Source organism: Enoplosus armatus, chromosome 10 (assembly GCF_043641665.1).
Source record: "Enoplosus armatus isolate fEnoArm2 chromosome 10, fEnoArm2.hap1, whole genome shotgun sequence".
Taxonomy (NCBI): domain Eukaryota; kingdom Metazoa; phylum Chordata; class Actinopteri; order Centrarchiformes; family Enoplosidae; genus Enoplosus; species Enoplosus armatus.
In genome coordinates this window covers 18,880,491-18,899,232 of record NC_092189.1, presented here as the reverse complement: position 1 = coordinate 18,899,232, position 18,742 = coordinate 18,880,491, and the positions used below count along the sequence as shown (strand labels likewise).

General features: G+C 38.5%; 2 protein-coding genes across 2 annotated transcripts in view; both read left to right on the top strand.

The window, feature by feature from the left end:
• Positions 1–1,289: 1,289 nt before the first annotated feature.
• cxcl14 (chemokine (C-X-C motif) ligand 14) lies at positions 1,290–10,975 on the top strand. Its single transcript, XM_070913113.1, has 4 exons — positions 1,290–1,631; positions 3,543–3,648; positions 7,549–7,662; positions 8,931–10,975. The coding sequence occupies exons 1-4, from the start codon at positions 1,568–1,570 to the stop codon at positions 8,944–8,946; spliced, it is 300 nt and encodes a 99-aa protein (XP_070769214.1). The 5' UTR covers positions 1,290–1,567; the 3' UTR covers positions 8,947–10,975.
• A 1,467-nt stretch (positions 10,976–12,442) lies between these two features.
• Positions 12,443–18,742, top strand: part of fam13b (family with sequence similarity 13 member B) — a 72,500-nt gene continuing 66,200 nt past the window's right edge. The window contains exon 1 of the mRNA XM_070912907.1: positions 12,443–12,616. The gene's annotated coding sequence lies outside the window, so the exon portion shown is untranslated. The remainder of the gene's footprint in view (positions 12,617–18,742) is intronic.

The following is an 18,742-nucleotide window of genomic DNA, read 5'->3' as shown; positions in this document are numbered from 1 at the left end:
TATTTTCACAATAACCTAATCTTTTGATCAAAGAAGTCCACACAAATATGCTGCCATGGACATATATGTTGATTTTCTATGGGGAAAATATTTTTAATTTCAGAAGACTTCTTGATGTGGCTTAATCTACTTTTTGTTTTGTTTTTCAGTTTCAGTAATTTCCAAGGACCATTCGCTGTTGTCTTAAAACTATACATAAAACTGGGCGCCCCAGTAGCTCACCTGGTACAGCGAGTACAGCGGCCCGGGCCCTTTGCTGCATGTCATCCCCTCTCTCTCACCCACCTTTCCTGTCTCTCTCAGCTGTCCCCAACCAATGACGGCAAAATGTCCAAATAAATCATCTTAAAAGCAGAGGAAATAACACTCTGCTTCGTATTGTGGCGTTCTTTGCCTCTGTCTTATTCATTGTTTTCATATATCAGGACACTGTAGTGTAGTAATAGTCCTCTAGTCCTCTAGCCAGTAGCAAAAGGACCATTGTTTACCTGTATCTTCTTTTTTTAAAGTTTTTTTAGTCTGTTTAGCCTGGCTAGGTCGATTTCCAATTAGAGTTAGCAAGCAGCAACAGAAACAAGTGCTGTTGCTATGGATACCTGCGCACTGATTTCGAACCCTTGTTGACCGGAACTATGTTTGCGGTTTGAGCACCTACGTTAATTCTTTACCCTTGGGAACTAAATTTAATTAAAAAAAAAAAAAAGATAAGCTAAAGGTCCCCTTACTAGCTCTATGGGGCTTTCAACTGAGTCTTCATTCAGCGAATGGAGCAGAATCTTTGAGCTTAGATTGTTTCGTAGCTACCATATGTTTGAGGTCATGAGCTAATCAGAAACGATTTCTTCCGTAGCCATGGCAACCCAATATAACCCTATTATTGCGAAGTGCTTAGACATATAAGACTCTGCCAAGTAAGTGTTGACCCACATTACTGGACGCACAAAAGTCACCACAGAACCTCATAGAAATATCTGTTGTAACGTTCAAACGTGCTACACTGAACACTGAGCGCAACTGAAGTTTCCTGTCAGTCATAATCAGGACAGCGGGAGCCCAACATAAACTAGCCAGCTCCGTCTATCAAATCAGACGCCACTCCACCCTCGTTATATGAGTGATTTTTTTTGTTTTTTTTCCGCTCCCTCCCTCCCTTTTCCATGTTCTCCACTTCTCCCTCGCAGACCACAAGTGTTTGATTCGCTGCCTGGCCGTGCATATTAATGAGGTTGGGACAGCGGGCTGCTTTTTAAAAGAGCTGCTGCCTGCCTCTCCGCAGCAAGCGAGAGAGAGAAAGGGAGAGAGACCTAAACGAGTGCTTGGAGGTTCATCCAAGCGCTCAGGACGCACAGACGAAGTTGCACAATCTGCGCTCCAAAGGGACTCCAAAAGGCAGAAAACCCTCAGCGCTGCTTCAGTCCTGCCATCCAACAGTCACTGCAAGTGGATATTATTTGCACTTCGACAGACTTTTGTTTTTGTGTTTGTGAGTTTACTCAGAGACCGTTTGGAGAGCTCGGATTTTGAGGAGCTTGTTTTAAAAAAAACATCTTTTTCCACTTGTGAAGACATGCATCGGTGCACAGCGGTGCTACTTTTGTTAGTGGTGGCCTTATACTTCCTGAGTGCAGAAGGTAAACTTATTTTTTCCTTTTTTATTCGTTCAGTTTTAGGTTTAAGTTGGTAATTTTTGAGAAGGGGATGTTTTGCAGTGAAGCTGTGGTGATGTAACTGAGTAACAAACAATAGGTGGACACCTCATTTGCTTTGTTATGTGTGTGTGTATGAAGGGACGGATAGGGAAATTAAATGCAAAATCAGTCCTCCTGTCCAGAGTTTGTTTGAAATGTGAGTAAAGTTGAAGCCAAAAATCCCTGAATCTCCAGCACAGATTGTGAAAACAACAACTTAGTTAAAGTGTCTCAGTGGTGTGTTTCCCTGCATGTTTATACATCACCAATATGCCACCTGCTGCATGCATGTTACTCTCAATCTAAGCACTTTAACAAACATTGAGACCTTTTCAAAACTAGAGTGTAATGATGAATATGATTATGGTGTGAAAGTCTGATCCTTAAGTTGGCATTCACAAGCCTTTTTTACACCATGATCACCACTCTGTGTGTTTGGCAAGACAAGTGAAGCTCACCATATGTAGCTGAAATGATTTAAAGCCAATATTCATGGGGCCATGTGGAGGGGGGGGGTTGAGGAGTGGAGAACATTGATGGAATGAAATGTCATTGTCTTTGTGAATAATAGATTTAATGCAGCCAAAACAATCTGTAAATCCAAAATGTAGTCTAAATACACTCGGTGGAAGACTTATATCTGCAAACGAAAACTTTTTAGGAAAAACTATATGTCTATGTTTTTACCAGGGGCATTATGAGTCTTTGTCAGCTCTTTGGAAAGCACATATTGCTTAAATGTACCTGCATAGCATCATAGTTTGGGGCAAAAAGAGGGGGAACCATCAACTTGTTTGTTATTGTTGGCAGGATATACATGCAGGTACATGTCTTTAGGAAGGAGACAACATCTATTCACATAGACTGAAATGTTGAAGCCATTTACCCCATCGAAACCCCCAGAACACAGTATATATGAATATGTTAACCTCAGTGTCTCCCTGGTTTTATTGGCCTCTGTTGTCCAGTGTGTTTGTGCAGAGCGCTGGCATATGTGTGGGGCTGGTGACAGATTTAGTGGCCGGCGGTGAGGACAGATAGCAGGTGATGGATGAAGGAAACCTTGGACTATCCAGGTCATCACCTCCCATCACAAATATACAACCCGGCAAAACTCATTTCCTCTGCCTTTATTCAGCAGCATAAAGTCACAACAAAGAGAGATCAAGAAGATGCTGGACTGAAAAGATACTTAAGAAGTATGACTGCATGTAGTCCCAATTACAGCACTGCATTCGTGGTTTTCTGTTGAAGCCAGAGGGTCTCTCTGCCTAACTTGAATCCGTCCAGTGTGAAATCATAAGTCATCTGAGCTGCATTTAATACAATGTGCTGAATTTGCTCTTTTTGCTGATGTGAAGGAACATTTTTCTTAACTCAAAAGTTTCCATTTTACTAATATTTGATGTTTGCAGGGTAATAACTGTGTAAATGGAAAAAAACGTAACATTTTTATGTCTGACTTCTTCATCTTTAATTAAAACATCGACTGTTCTGTTTGTATAAGTACATGTATTAATGAGTTGACTGAAAGAAACAGTGTTTGTGAAGTGATATTTCAACAGTGAGGTACCAGACTTAAATATTGCCACTGGTAATCCTAACTTGTCAGTGTGTATTAAAGATAAACCGGGGATTTATTTAGAGCCAATTTGCTGTCAAATCACAAAGAATTAACTTTTCCGTCACTTTTGTGTCAGTTTCATCGCTGGAAGTAATTCTGAGACTCATTTCAATAATCTGTCACACAATTCAGTTTCCACATGATCAGTTTCCATTATTCTTGAAATTCCCAGCATTACAAGTTCATCGTGTTTGTGTTTGATGACTCGTGCGATTTTGACTTCTCGACAGCCTACAAGTGCAGGTGCACCAGAAAAGGACCGAAAATCAGATACAAGGATGTACAGAAGCTGGAGATCAAACCCAAACACCCGTACTGCCAAGAGAAGATGATATTGTGAGTGAGACTTTTATTCTCTTTCTCTCTTTTTCTTCATTCTTTCCTTGCTGGCCTTCCACCTCTTCTTCCTCTTCCTCGTTGTCTTTACCCTTCTCATTCTATGTATGCTTCTTTTCTTTCATCCCTTGACCTTTTTCTGCCCATCTCTGTCTCTCCTCGTCCCTTTTTCTCCTGCTTCTTTCTCCCTGTGCTGGCCTGCACTACAAGTCATAATATCACAGTATTTGTACGTGCTTGACACACAGATATACAACTGTAACTGTGCCATGACTGTCCTCCAAAATACCATAAAAATAATTGGCAGCTGTACGAGCATTATCAAAACATCCTGTCGTCTGTGCTTAAAGCACTTTGGAGGATTTACAGCATGATAATAAATGGATGATTTAATTACACCCGCAGTCACGAGCGAGGACATTTTTAGATTAATTAGTTGGAAAGGTGGGGAGACGAAAAAACACTTTCCAGAACTTTCAAATACTTTCTACATGAGAGTCTAATAAAGGGTTAAGCTTAATTTCCAGTCATTTGATGATAACATACAATATCTTAGGTTGTAATGTATATAACATATTTATTACATTATTTCATACAAAAAATACAAAATACATTATTTCATACAAAACAATGTGTTGTTACATCACAAACTGCAGTGTGTTTTAGCTTGATTTGTGAGTTATAGACAGATTGTTTGACCCGTCCACCTACTCTGTCTCTCTGCCATCTGACCTTTGACCCATAAAATCACAGCTCGAGCAGACAGACGGCTATTATGTTCAGCTTGAGCCATCGTGGAGTGCAGCATGAACCTCTCTGACGATAACTAGGCCTTTCTTTCTAAAAGAGTCAAAACACACTCAGTCTGTGGCGCTCAGATAGACAGACAACTTTAAATGAATAAACCTACGTTATATAAGCAGTATGTAGTATATTTATTTTTACTATGATCTTGGAACTCTTGGGGATGAAGTCTTATACGTAGCTGGAAATCTGAGCTGCGATTTCTGTGTGGAATTCATTTGAAGTTTCACGTCAAAGCTACATGAAGGGACAACAGATGGGGATGTTATGTCAGCCTCCCTGGAGTCAGTTTCGTGTCCAAGGCGCAAACTCTGCTGCCACCTGCTGGCAAATTAATATATCACACAGGCAACACAATTTAACCGCACTGAGAAACTGATGATGTGGATGTGACAGATGGCATAAATCTGGTTACACAGTCACATTGTGTCCATTCAATGTAAATCATTACATTTTAGGGTTAAAACTAAAATATTTACTCTACAATAAACAAAACTGTTTTTACTCAAATTCTACATGAACATATGATAGTGATGAATATATTATATGATTGGATTGGATTCAGATTCCTCCCAGTACCGATATGTAGTATATAGTGACAATAGCACCACATAAATTGCACTTTTCCAAATTGAAATGGGATTAATCAGAGTACATGGATCCCATATGTTTCAATATTGTCAGTGCTGAAACTTTTGTTACTCAATTAGTCAGTGGATAGAAAATGAATCCGCAACAATTACATTAACAGATTTATCGTTTAAAAATTTACAATCTGCTGATTCGAGCTGCTCTAACTTTTCTCCATTTTATAGCATTTTAAATTAAATATCTTTGGATTGTGGATTGTTGTGCTTTAGGAACTTGTAATGGGCATTTTCCACTATTTTATTGACATTTTATTGTGAAATGAATAATCGATTAGTCATAATAATAATGAAAACAAATCATTAGTTGCAGCCCTACTATTGTTTTTAAAGTTGATACCCTATAATGGGCTGTATTATAAAAGTAAGTAAAGGTTTACAAAATAGTGACAGTGCATGATAATGTGTGTACAGTGTGTGTTAATCTGTGTATGTGTCTAAAATTATATAAATATATAGGAATATAGGAAAATAAATATTCTGTGTTTTCAAAGACCATGCAGTGGAGTTTAGGAAATCAAGTATAAATGCAAAAAACACTCAAAGTACTAGAACTGGTCTACGTCAACTCACAGGTCTGTTTCTGTGTGAGTGTGTGTTGTCCGCCACACAGCATTTTATTTAAGGCTGCTCTATTAGCATGAGATGGGGGCACCAGCCACTGGTGCCCAGTGAAAAATGAGCCTCAGCGGGCTCCGGAAAGCCACCCGAAAGAAAGAGAGCAGGAAAGAAATGAGCGCGAGAGTCCCCCTCTGGCCTTTGTTGTGGCCGTTTGGCTTACGGCGCTCAGTTTGGCATTCATAGCGACCACTCCTAACCCAACACACAAGCTAGGAGCCCCGAAATGTCCCTGTTTTCTCCTTATTTGTTTTCTTTCTCTCTATTTCTTCTTCAATTCAGTCTTTTTTTCCACTTTATCTTATTCATTTTTCACCCTCTTCTTATTCCCATCACTCTGTGTCCTTTGTGTCTTTTTCTGTTTTTTCTTGCTACCTCTCATTCTAGTGCACTTCACTTCCTTTCTTTTTCTCTGCTTTGCTCTTACATTCTTCTTTTAGCTCTGTCCTTCCTCCCCCTGTGTTTATGAAACATTTTGTTAACCATATTAGCCGTTAGAGCCAGTGGCTACACTTCAGCTGCCCAGGTGAATTATAATGAGGAGGAACTAAAGCTCAAATTAACACAATAATTAGGTTAAATTTCACCTCTGCTGAGCAGCCATGAATAAACATTCAGGCTGTGTTTATTACAGCCTTTGCAGATATGAGTCCGCTGGCATTCACGCATATAAAGACACTTTCATGTTCTCGCTATCAAACACACACACACACACTCAAAGCTCAGCTCTTCCATAACAAAGCATGTACAGCTGCCCAAACAAACCTCAATAGCCAAACAAGGTGACAACTGAATGGGCAGGAAAATAGATGCAAAACTATTTAATCTAATCTTTATAACGACTGAATGCAGCATTTTTATTGAGAATCAAGTCTTTTCTCTTCTAGTCAACTCATTTAACATTCATGGTTTGGTGAGCCTTTGAGTGTGTCACTGGATGGAGAGGCCCCATGGCATGGTGGGTGTTTGTTCCCACATTTCTCTTGTTCGGCCTGAATATGCCACATGCGGGCAGACTGTCTCTACCGTTGCCTTAAGCAGAGGGTTACAGACAGACCAACTGATTCAATGAGCTCAGATGTCACATTTTTTAGTGGCAGCTCCATAATATTACCCCATTGCCAAGTAACTGGCCGCTCTGTGCAAGCTGCTGTTTTGAATTGAGAGGGCATTTAACTGCGGAAATGTTATTGAGGACAGTGTAGAATAGCAGCTAGAACTTGACCAGTCTCCATTCAAATGACTCAGATTGGCTTTCAGACGATTTGAAATACTCCCAAATCAGTATTTTTACTTTCATCTCCATTGAAGTTCATAAAAACAAAACATACTGCAAGTTGGCTCCTGTAGTTGAACTGAACCTTCTCTCAAACTATTGAAGATAACACAGTTGTCTATTCCTCCAAACATACTGTGCAGCCTAATTAAACCATTTTGGAGCCATGTTATTGCACTGGGCCGTCTAAATGTCAAATATTTATTGTTGAATCTCTACATTTTCTTCTCTAAGTCATTCTACAGTAGCCCGCAGATTCTGGCGCCATGTTGTGAGTGAATATTTGACATTTAGGCCGGCTATCCTGTTATGTGGAGAAAATCAGTGTGTATTATGATGTTATGTTTGAAGCTGTAAAACTCGCTTAGAAGACAGATAACATGAAGCAAAAGGAACTATTACCTTACAAACTTTGATTTAACTGACAAGGGAGTGCAAAAGATAGTGAATGAATTGTTATTCTTATGTTTTGTTAATAACAGTAGATTCTTTTACTTCCTAATATCTATGTTTTTTTCCTCTCTCTCTTTTCTTCCTCTTTGCCTGTCCGCTCAGTGTGACGATGGAGAACGTGGCTCGGTTCAAAGGGCAGGAGTATTGTCTTCATCCCAAACTTCAGAGCACCAAGAATCTGGTCAAGTGGTTCCGCATCTGGAAGGACAAGCACAGGTAATGAATTTTATAAAGCCTTGTCAAAATCAGACAATGGATTTGTTTTACTCGAATTTTAATTCTGGCATTTTAATTTACATTTGTCATTTTATTTTGTTGATTGTCTTTGTGGCTGAGTGATTAAGACGCATGCTGTATAGCGGCAACGTCCCCGTTCAATTCTGACCATGGACCTGTCGTATGTTGCACACTTCTATATTTAAATATTTTAAACTTTGTCATAAAATTAGGCCAAAAGGGTGGCATTGTTGCACCAATATTCTCATAAATATTGTTGTGGCTGTTCTAGTTTGCTCTACTCAGTATGCAATTTAACCTCATCATGCCATAGTCAGTATTTACAATAGATCAAATGACTTTGTGTAATGTAAAAGGTGTCAAACCCCCAAACAATTATCACCCGACTGTGCAGGTCCCCTCAGCTCTAAAGAGCTTTATAGTGTTATAGCGTATAGTTTTTAGCTGCTGGTGAACATAGTGGAGCATTTAGCAGCTAAAGAGCCAGATGTTTCTCTCAGAGAGAAACCGGAGCTGAAACGAGAGTTAAAATTGGTCTTACATTCATCAGATGGCCAGAAACACGCCTCTAAATGAATGCTAATGTTGCTCCATGTCAACTGGATGCATAAAAAGGCAACTGTTTGCTAATACGTTCACCATATCAACATAAAACCATACCAATGTTGTGTTCACAGATTGCTTCTGCTGCCCCCATATGGCCAAACATTAGTTACTGCAGGTTTAATGATGAGTTTGTAAATAGACACATTTAGTAAGACACAACACTAAAAGGCTCATAATTGATGCTCGCTTCCTATATGCATTCTTACATACTATTTCCTGCTATACAGAAACCTCTGTTATCACTGAGTTGTAGTCCATGTCCAGTGGCTTCCCTGTGAAGCTTTATTGATTTTCTTTTTTTTTAAATTTCTCCTCTCCCCTTCCCTCCACCACGTGGAGGTCAGAGGTCAGAGGTCAGAGGTCAGCCACAGACAAAAGCCCTGTGGAGAGGGCTGAGATTCAGTATTTTGCTGAGTAGGACATTTCCACAGGGACTCTGTGGCTTACAGGGTGATTAAACCTGTCCTTCCACTTACATCCACAAGGCCAGCAAATTAAATACAAGAAACCTTTGATCTCTATTCGTCCAGAGACTAAATGAAAACAGCTGGTGGAGGAGGCTCTAACATGTGAAAGAATCTTTAAAAGAGAATTGTACAAAATCACAGAGAAACTAACTGTTATTTTTGTTTCTTCTTCAGGGTGTATGAAGCCTAAAACCTCGGCTACCCAGCACACGTGGATCAAGTGAGACAAAAAAAAAAAGAGACAACAACAATACCACCAGGACTGTTTTTGCGAAGTGCAAGATGTAATCTACAATCAAACTGTACTTCTCCCTCTTCTGCCTGAGATCTGTCAAGCACATTAAGAGATATCTTTAGTTCGTATATATAAAAGCTGGTGGGCTCGTTTTAGTCGGCCATCAATCTAGTTACAGTCACTCACCGCTCCAGTCTTTACAACTGTAGTTATACTTGTCAAATAGTGGACGAGACACCACCATCTGTGATCAAACAGTTGTAGGTTTGTTCAGTGATTACTTAAAGGGACTTCTCTTTTGCTTTTAGGCTTCTTTCAACGTGAAGAATGTGTAAGAATGTGTAATTCTGAAGAAACAGGGAAACCTTCCTTTGAAAAATACAGTGTGGGTGTTTCAATTGTTAAGATTTTCACTACTCTGTATTCAGTATGACAGGTAGGACATTAGTACAACATTTAACTGCGATAAAGGTTCACAACTAATCTGATTCTCTGTATTTGTAGAGGAGAGTCAGTGTGCGGTTACATATAATACAGAAGTTGCTGTTGTTCAGTCAGATAGAGGAGATCTACCACTGTGTGTTTTTACCATGTCCATGCTAGTCCTATGTGTCAAACACACTACTTTGCAGCACCCATTTTGTAAAATATTACCTAATTAACTGGCAGGGGGTAGTTTCAATAGATATTAAAGTATACAAATAGTTCATTTGTGCCATTGCTACATACAGTACAGTCTGTGGATTGGAGTTCATAAAAATGATAACACACTAAGAAAGAAAAGTTTACATCAACAACGGACCATCTGTTATATTTTTTCACTGGTTGAAAGATTTTTTAATTCCACCTCTTGAAATAAATGTGTAATGTAGCAATATCTCATATATAAGAGCCTATATAACCACTTAATTAAGCTACGTATGATAAAGTCATTAAAAGATAAGGCTCATGATATTCTAGTTTTTCGTCAATATGGATCAATATCCCATGAAAATATCCAAATCAACATTGCGTTACTCCGTCTGTCAACCTGTCTGTGGCACTCAAGCCTGTTCATTCCTACTGAAGATAAGAACTGAAGATAAAAACTAATAGTAATTTTGACAACAATGGAGCTCCACAGTGCAGAGGAATGAGATATTTCAGGCCTTGGATACACAGAGAATACTTAGTTGGAATGATTCAGTGTTGGTTTTGTTTTTTTTCATGGGATATGTTGGCAGTAAGAAAAATACAGAATATTATCAAACTTATCTTTATAAAATGGGCTACGGACTGTGTTGTGTTCTTATGAGAATAAGCATCGGAGCAGTGCTTGAGATTTCAAAATTCTACTTTTGTTTAGCATTAAAATGGAACAATTTGGCTGAAAACTCCAGCTCTGAATCATACTTACTGTGCACATACAAAACAACACTCATTAATTACATTACAGCATCTATTGAAGTATATGGCAGGCATTTCATTTCTACTGCTGATGATCATTTCACTGTCTCCTACAGTCCTATGTGGGCGGTGATACTCTGCTCTTTTACGATCTTATCTCTCCTGAAGGATACTGTCAAACGTGTTATTACTTTGTATGCTGTGGATACACTTTGTAACAATGACTGTTGGGTGTTGTTTTGTTGCCACCAAACAGAATTCACACACAAACATATCTGCCTATATACAAAAACAACACATTTTCTTTACCTTTTGAAGAATGTGCATTACTCTTGTTTTATATCTTATATATAAATATATATAAAGAAGCATTTTGTAAATGGAGCAGTATAGCCTATATGTTAGTGAGAATGAATTCACCTTAAGACTTTATAGTGTCATGTATATTGTATTACTGCATTATAGTTGTTTTTGCTATTTAAATCTTGGTTTGGTAACAGATATTTGGAGGGTGAGTGTTTGGACCGGCCCACCAACACAGTTAAACATTCCAGTGAGTGTAAAACAATAAAAACAGCAATAAAGTGTCTGTAGAGCAGCTCGTGTTTGCATTTGATTCGATGAATTAACTATTGTAATTGAAACAGAGGAGAAACAATGCTGTCGCAGATAGGGAAGGAGAACAAAGATAAGAGCTCTTTCAAATTAAAATGCTGTGAGACAAGCAGTCCACCAGGTGGCAGTATATACCAACTGTTTTTTATCAGGCAGGTGCAGGAGACGGTAATATAATGGATGTTAACAGTTAACAATACAGGGATAAATACTTCAGTGATTGGAGTTTTGACATATATGAAATGGTTTTGCATACTCGTATACACAGAAGGACACTAATTCACACATGCATATTGAGGTAAAGGCAAAAAGTTGACAATATCAAGAAACCCAGTGATGATAATTATAAATATTATAACAATATCCTTATTTAGAGTAAATTGCATTTGAAGTTATAGACTGGTACACACAGGACAGTGGTTTCACAAATAATATTAATAAATATATATGAAAAATAAATGTTTATGCCTGACAAAGTGTGTTTAAGATTGACATAAACTTTAATGTATCTAATAAATTTAATCTACACAAAATGGTCCTCCCGGGGCCTCTGATGCTTGTGTCTACATGTAGACTTGATAGATCTCATCAGGTATAAAGATATACTAATATAATATAGGCAGAGGTGGAAAATCACCCCCGATCCTTTATACAAATAATGTGTAGAACTGCAATTACTAGTTGATGTACTTAACATTCAAAGGTAAAAGTACTTACTGTGAAGAAATGTCACTTTTCAGGATACTATTGATACATTAACCTGTAGAGCAAACTATATCTGCAGATGAAGACAGTGAGATGCGAGTGGAAACTCCAAAAAAGCAGGTTATTGGACCTTAGGAAGCTTGATTTAGAATCAGAATCAGGTTTATTCCCAAGTAGGTTTTCGTGCATAACAATAAACATCGTCAGAGAAAGGAAAAAAATTAAAAACAAGCACTCTAAAAGTCAAGAATCATGAATATAAAATAGAAAGATTTACAATACAAAATATTAAAAAATGGGGAAAAAAAACCCATAAATACCAAGAGTGTAACCTTAGGTTATTCAGAATGATGGCATGTATTGGAAATGGACAGTAATATCAAACAGTGGCTTGTAAATATTCCTACTACCTATATATAATCAATTAAGACTAAATTAAAAAGGAGTAATGAATGGGTACCAAAACTGAGGTGGTAAGCAATGATCAAATAAACTAGGTTAAACTGTCATAAAAAAGAGACAAAAAATCAAAGAGCTGACAATTATCTTTGTATGTTTTAAGTTTGCAGTCTCTGCGTGCCTGCTGCCTTCAAGGCGGGGTCAGTATTTGGCAGCTGTCTCCCGCTGTGTTCAGAGTGAGAGAGGCGGGGTCAGTATTTGGCAGGTTCGTCCCTCGAGGGTGTGCGTATGTGTGTGTGTGAGAGAGACTCGCTAAGCAACGACCTGCAAACGGGCATCCGAGCCAGTCCGAGCAAAAAACAGGAACCACATTATTTTCGAGTGTCTGCAATGTTCCCGACGATATTTCTACGCCGTCTGCTTTGATCTCATCGAAGTTGCCGTCTCTCCAGACGTCGGCTACAGAAACCAAACAAGAAATTAATGCATCTTGCTCCGCGTTCCTGTTTGTTTTGACCTGGTAAGGTACCCCGTAGCGACTTATTAGCTTGCTTTGCTAACAGCGCTTCTTCTGGTTCACACAGCATCTTAGAAGCTAATGCTAGCCAGCTAAGCTAACTGTGTCTGTCGCTTTGTATTATCTGTTTTATTAATTGTGGCTTACAGGTAGTTTATGAATGTATCGGCCGCAGTTGTATCTTCATTTAGAGGCTAACACTGAGGTGCACAGTGGGTGTTAAACCGTTTATGGCTTCATTTGTGTTCATTGGGAGCTAACGGCTAACGGCTAGCAGCGGAGGCAGTTCCATCACATCTGTGGCTCCTCCGCAGGCACAGCAAGCTAACTCGGAGACAGAAAAAGAAAAACTGTCATAAATAATTAAATATTTGAGGGTTTTGGGATGCCACGAGCAAAACTGAACAATGCCGCTTGTTTTACAGACATGTGACACCGTAGTTGTTTATAACGATAGTCAGTAGTTGTGTGTCAATAATGTGAGATGTAGTGGGTAATTGAGAATCACCTGGTTTTGACGGTTATTGTACTCAACCGTTTATAGAAACACGTACATCCTGTGTTTCGGGTGTCTGGAGTTCTTGTTCTTCTGAACTGTAGCCGGTAGTTTCGTTTTCTGCTCTGCCTGTTTCTGGAAAGCTTCACCGTTAACACAGACGATCCAGCTCGGTTAGATTAATCTGTCTGTGCTGGAATGTTCTGGTGTTTTGTGGCACAGTGCTTGCCATTAATCGATTTTGCCTGTGCTGATCCCGGATCCTGGATGTATTTTCATGCGTAATAACAGATTCAGCAACGTCTGGATTTAAGGATGTGGACGGCTGACTTTCATTTCTGGGCTCTCTGAAATCCTTTGCACATTGCATAATCGTATCCGGCCATTGCCCTGAATTAGTGCGGATTGGGCTCTCCATATGGTGCACTATAGCTTACATTATTGTGCATGTTCACACATACAGTACATATGTAATATGGGTTATAAATAAACCAGTGTGTGATACTAAATTAATAACTTGGGCTTAAGGAAATCATTACAGGTAGGTTTTCCCTATTTTCTTGACATAATCCTTTAATTGGGACAATAATCGGCACATTAACAATAATTGTTAATTGCAGTCATACAACATTGTCAGTATCAGCAAACCTAATGATGATGATTGCACTTTTTTTTATAACAATATCTTTATTTATATTGCATTGCTGAAGTACAAACTGATTGAAACATGAAATGGAATTCAGAAATAATATAACATTTTGTATGAAAAGGTAGAAAGAAATATAAGGAAAACAAAGCCAGTATTATAAAACTGATATGAAGGAAGCTATTTATGTACTGTAAATAACTGTATATTAATACTGCAGTTACCAGTACATATACTTTGCATTCCTTGTGAAGAACGGTTGGTCTTATTCACTGTATTCTGTATTCATGTGTTTTTAGGTTCCTGACTTCAGTATCTCAGCAATAACACAAACATGTTGAATTTAAGCGTCAGCTACTTTGCAGAATATACATGGTCTATGGTCTTATCTGAGGGACTTATGCAAAATCTGTCCTATAGCTCAGTAAAGTTTAACCTGTTAGCAAAACAGTCCGGTTATTGTGTAAGAGACAGCAGATACGACTATAGACAAACCGGAGTAAAGGTCAACTTCGCAGTGATGCTGATGTTGGAAAATGGTGAGTCAGCTGCTGTAATACACTTTGGATTGATGGTGTAATACGCTCAAGTTGCCAGTTAATTACGTCCACCTAGTTAAACTAATGCTGTCTAACAGTTCTGCCATAAATCCGACCTCCATGAAGGTTATAATGTTCAGTTTTTGTTTAGAGAGGATTCAACTTCATGGTCATTTTAGAACTTGTGTTGCTGTTGAATTGTATTTTGTTATTTTGTAGTATTTTTTAATATTTAGTCCTCTCCATATATCAGTGAGGTTAGGCTAGACATTATAAATACCTCTCAATGTAATACTGTACAACAGACAAAGTTCATAAAGGTAGGATGTACTGCAGGGCTGTTGTATTACACTGCATTCGTTTTAGCTAAGTGAGACGCTTGGCATTGTCATGATTAGCATTCATTGTCATAAGTGTACCTCAGCTGAACCTGTAGCCTTTAATGTGCAGGATCTCACGTATGCACATACCAACAGTGTCAAAACCTTCCAACCTCCTGCCGTGTGAGATAAGACTGTGTACGTAAGATGACCCATAGTTTTTATATGGAAGGAAAACACGCGCACACACAGCAGTCACAGCAGTGTCATAACCACACAGCTGCCTGCAGTGTGGGATTGTTGTTGCCAGGTCAGTGAGCGGTTGTTTTAGACTTTGTGGACAGGGGCCAAGCTAAACCGAATGTGGTCCAAATCTCTCTAAAGCTGGACCCACACTGCCAGAAATTCACCAGATTTAATCCGTCTGCTTGTGTTCACACCTGTATGGAAATATGTTTCATAACATCACTTTTTATTGGTTATAATATAATAAGCTTTTATAATTAAGCATTTAACAATTGCTCTTTTGCTGAATAAGACAGAACAAATGAAAGAATAAGCTGATATTCATTCATTACTCATTTAAAGGAGTGCAGTCTGATAGAAATGCAATGATGCAGACTACAAAGGAAAATAGATATGGAAACATCTAAGAAGAAGCCTTGGAGCATTATCTTCTGGTGTACATTAAGCCAAAATGGGCCAAAGGCAGTTTCCCGCAGTGTGGCACTGACCTGGCCCAAAGATTGTGTAAATGGAGATAGTCCATTAGGCAGCTGAAATAACAAAAGCTTCTACAGGGAAAAACATCTTTTATTCATGTGTTGTTACCTTTCCCTCTGAATATCAGAGAAAAGGCCCACAAGAGCATTTTACTTTCAGATCTTGACTATAACTATACTAAAGAAATACTGCAATCCATCATTCAGATGCATGTTCATTTAAACAAAGTAAAATAGAGACTTGAAGATGTTGTATTGATGTAATATTTCCCATGCGACAGAAATGTAGAAAATAATTCATGTGACTTGTTGACACTTTAATCATTTTCATTCATTTCATTTTTTCCCTCGTGAATCAAATCTTTTCCTTGCAATAGGTCATAAGCATGAATTTGTTACCTGGATGTACCAACTTTTGAAACCAAAACACTTACTACAGTGTCGAGACTGGATTTCTCATACTCAATTTTATGTATTCAGGAATTTGTCATGAGAGTAGGGCTGAAACTATCAGTCCATTAGTTGATCAACAGAAAGTTAATCGGCAGCTATTGTGATCATTGATTAATCACGGAAGTGATTTATTTTATTATTTCTTGCCGTGGTATATATGGGCAGAGAGATTTTTAGAGATTTGTCAGCCGGTTAAGGTGTTGCTATACCCGTTCTGTCAAGGAAGCTATTCCTTTATTTTCTCTAGTTGTATTAGGTTATTGCTTTTTGGCAATATTGGATTTACAGGATTTGGCATCAGTTTGTCAGGAATTTAATTCACTGGATTACCCAAAACAGACATTGCCATCTGTTTATTCTATCTATAAATTGTTCTTGAATTGAATGTCCAGATACTGTTCTATATCACAATATAAACTTACATATAGATTGATAGAAATTCCATCCATTACTCCCTCCAAAATAGATATTTACATCTAGTTGTTTGAATAAGTTCCTAATCTGTAGTGTATTAGCAGATAAGTGGGGTTCTTGGGGCTGGTTTTTGCCAGAAGGATGTCAGTAGGTAATGGAAGTGGATTTGGTGAGACAAGCGCTTAATTTTACTGTAGGTATCAGCCAGAAGAGCTTAATCTGTATTATGCCTGTACGTTGCTGTATAATTGGACATTTTTTGTACTACACCGTACCAAAACAAAGACCTGAGAAGCAGAAGGCCACAGCTTGAGCATCCAAGAAGGCAGATGGAGAAACTCTGTGCCGGGCGGCTGGTTGGGCTGAAGTAATCTGGGGGTGAGAACATGTTGTCAGTAGGTTTAAGGGCAGTGCTCTAACTGCACAGCATCTGCTGAATGTGTCAACCCACGAGAGATTGCACAGTGATAAAACTCACATGACTGGAAATACAGGGCAACAAACTGTCATAGCCTATATCTATAACCTTTGGCACCATTTTCTACACTGGTTGGTGTCCCTTTGTGTTAGATTAAGCCTGTGGTTTTCTGTTTTAGGATATTTTACTTGTGATCAGAAGTACTGAATATGTCTTTGCACGTTGGTCACTATATATTTAATAACAAGTGCCCATTTACTCACAATCAGATACATTTCTATCAAACGTTATTATAAAAATTCTCAACAAAAATATTGAAAAGAGCAAAAGAAAACATTACAGAAAGAACTTTTCACTTCCTGTATGCTGTGTGAGAAAATCCTTCGAATGACACTGTCGGTTTGCTTGGTCACTGTTTGCTCTTCTGTCTGCTCATTTGTCAGCGTACTCTCACAGCCGGTGTTTTGATCTATTGTTTACACACAGGCACACACACTCACACACAGATGGAAATGACAAGACTTGTACTATCCTGCACGAGCTATTTGTTCTGTGTTAATTGAGTCTCATTCAGTCCTCGTATAATAGAGCAAAGACTGTTTATTTGATGATATTTAACAACAGCCTTGGGATTTCCTCATTGATTCACTGTAGTCTCACTTCCTCATTGCTCCGTCACTGCTTTCATAGAGCTGTCAGCCATGTACAATATAAAGACAACAGATGGAGAGGGATCTTTTTTTAATGCAGCAAAGGCAGAAGCATACTGGCTGCTATTTTAGTGTGCAGTGGTCTGGAAATTTCCATCAGCATGAGACGGAGCAAGAGAGAGAGGTGATATAGATCAATACTAAATCAATAAAGCTCAATGTCATTGTCTCAGACTAGGCTGCGCCCAGTGATTCCGGCAAGCTCTGCTGAGGTTTGGATCACACTTGATCCACGATGGACTGATGTGGCTGTTAATTGTAGTTCTGTGTTGTGGATCACAGTGAAACACTTTGTGCACATTTAATGCCTACGGAGAAATAAAAAAAAAGATTTAACTGTCATGTGATGAGGTACTTTGCTTTGATAGGTATTAATCAGTTTTATTTTTATATCACAAATTACAATTATGCCTGAGGGGACTTACAACACCCTCTGTCCTTAGACCCTTGATTCAGATGAGGAAAAATCTCCCTAAAAAACATGTTAACATTGAAAAAGTGGAAGAAACCTCAGGAAGAGACAGAGAAGGGAACCCTCTGCCAATTTGCTGAATTAGACAAAACAGACTTTCAATCCATTAACCATTTCCCCATTAATATTCCAGAATATATACTTTATCGCAATAGATATCAATGTTGTAATCTAAAAATGACATGGAGGGTTTAAATGATGCTGAGGATTTTATTCATACCCCCACCCTTAATTTATGCATAGATAATGGATTCAACACATTCAGTGTGATCCCAGCCCGAGTGTTAAAAATGATGGTAACCGAGCTCCTTTGCAACAGGGTGGAACGAAACTTTATTAAATGAAGCTCTTATTTATATTCATTATTTGAAACCCACAAACTCCACATTTCTTTATGGGTGGAGAAACCATCCTTTGACCCGAAAACTCAGGTTTATTACTTAAGCCAGTGAGCATTAATAAGTACCAGCGCCAGGGACACAATTATTTTAGTTAAAGTGACCTCTGAGGGGCCAACAGAAGTTTATAGAAGTCCTATAAAGAAAAGTCTCTTATTCTAGAGGAACTCTCCTGATAAAGGAGCTGCACTGAATGTACATAAGGCTTAAAAACCTCTTTATATTAGACGTTTTACTGTGTTGCACATAAACATTGCTAATGAAGTGTTATTCACACAAGGGTATGGGTTTAAAGATAAAACATGAGCTCTTTGGCAAATTGTGAAACCCACATGCAAAACAATTGTTTGTGTAAGGAGTAGGTGTGATGTAAAGCTTTTCTTTGGGTATTCAGAAAAAAGTAAGTCAACAAGCAGATAAACGCATAAAAACAGAAGAACATGTATGGCTGTTCATCCAGATGGCAAGCAAGCAAACTTCATGCAAATGACCCGAACAAAATGCTCCACTCCCACAGTTGCCAACACAGAGCTGCACTTGT

Excerpts from the sequence above, each read along its gene's own strand:
- cxcl14 (XM_070913113.1), top strand. The coding sequence starts at position 1,568 with ATGCATCGGTGCACAGCGGTGCTACTTTTGTTAGTGGTGGCCTTATAC. Across the intron at positions 1,632-3,542 it reads ATACTTCCTGAGTGCAGAAG|CCTACAAGTGCAGGTGCACC; the intron begins GTAAACTTATTT and ends ACTTCTCGACAG. Across the intron at positions 3,649-7,548 it reads TGCCAAGAGAAGATGATATT|TGTGACGATGGAGAACGTGG; the intron begins GTGAGTGAGACT and ends CTGTCCGCTCAG.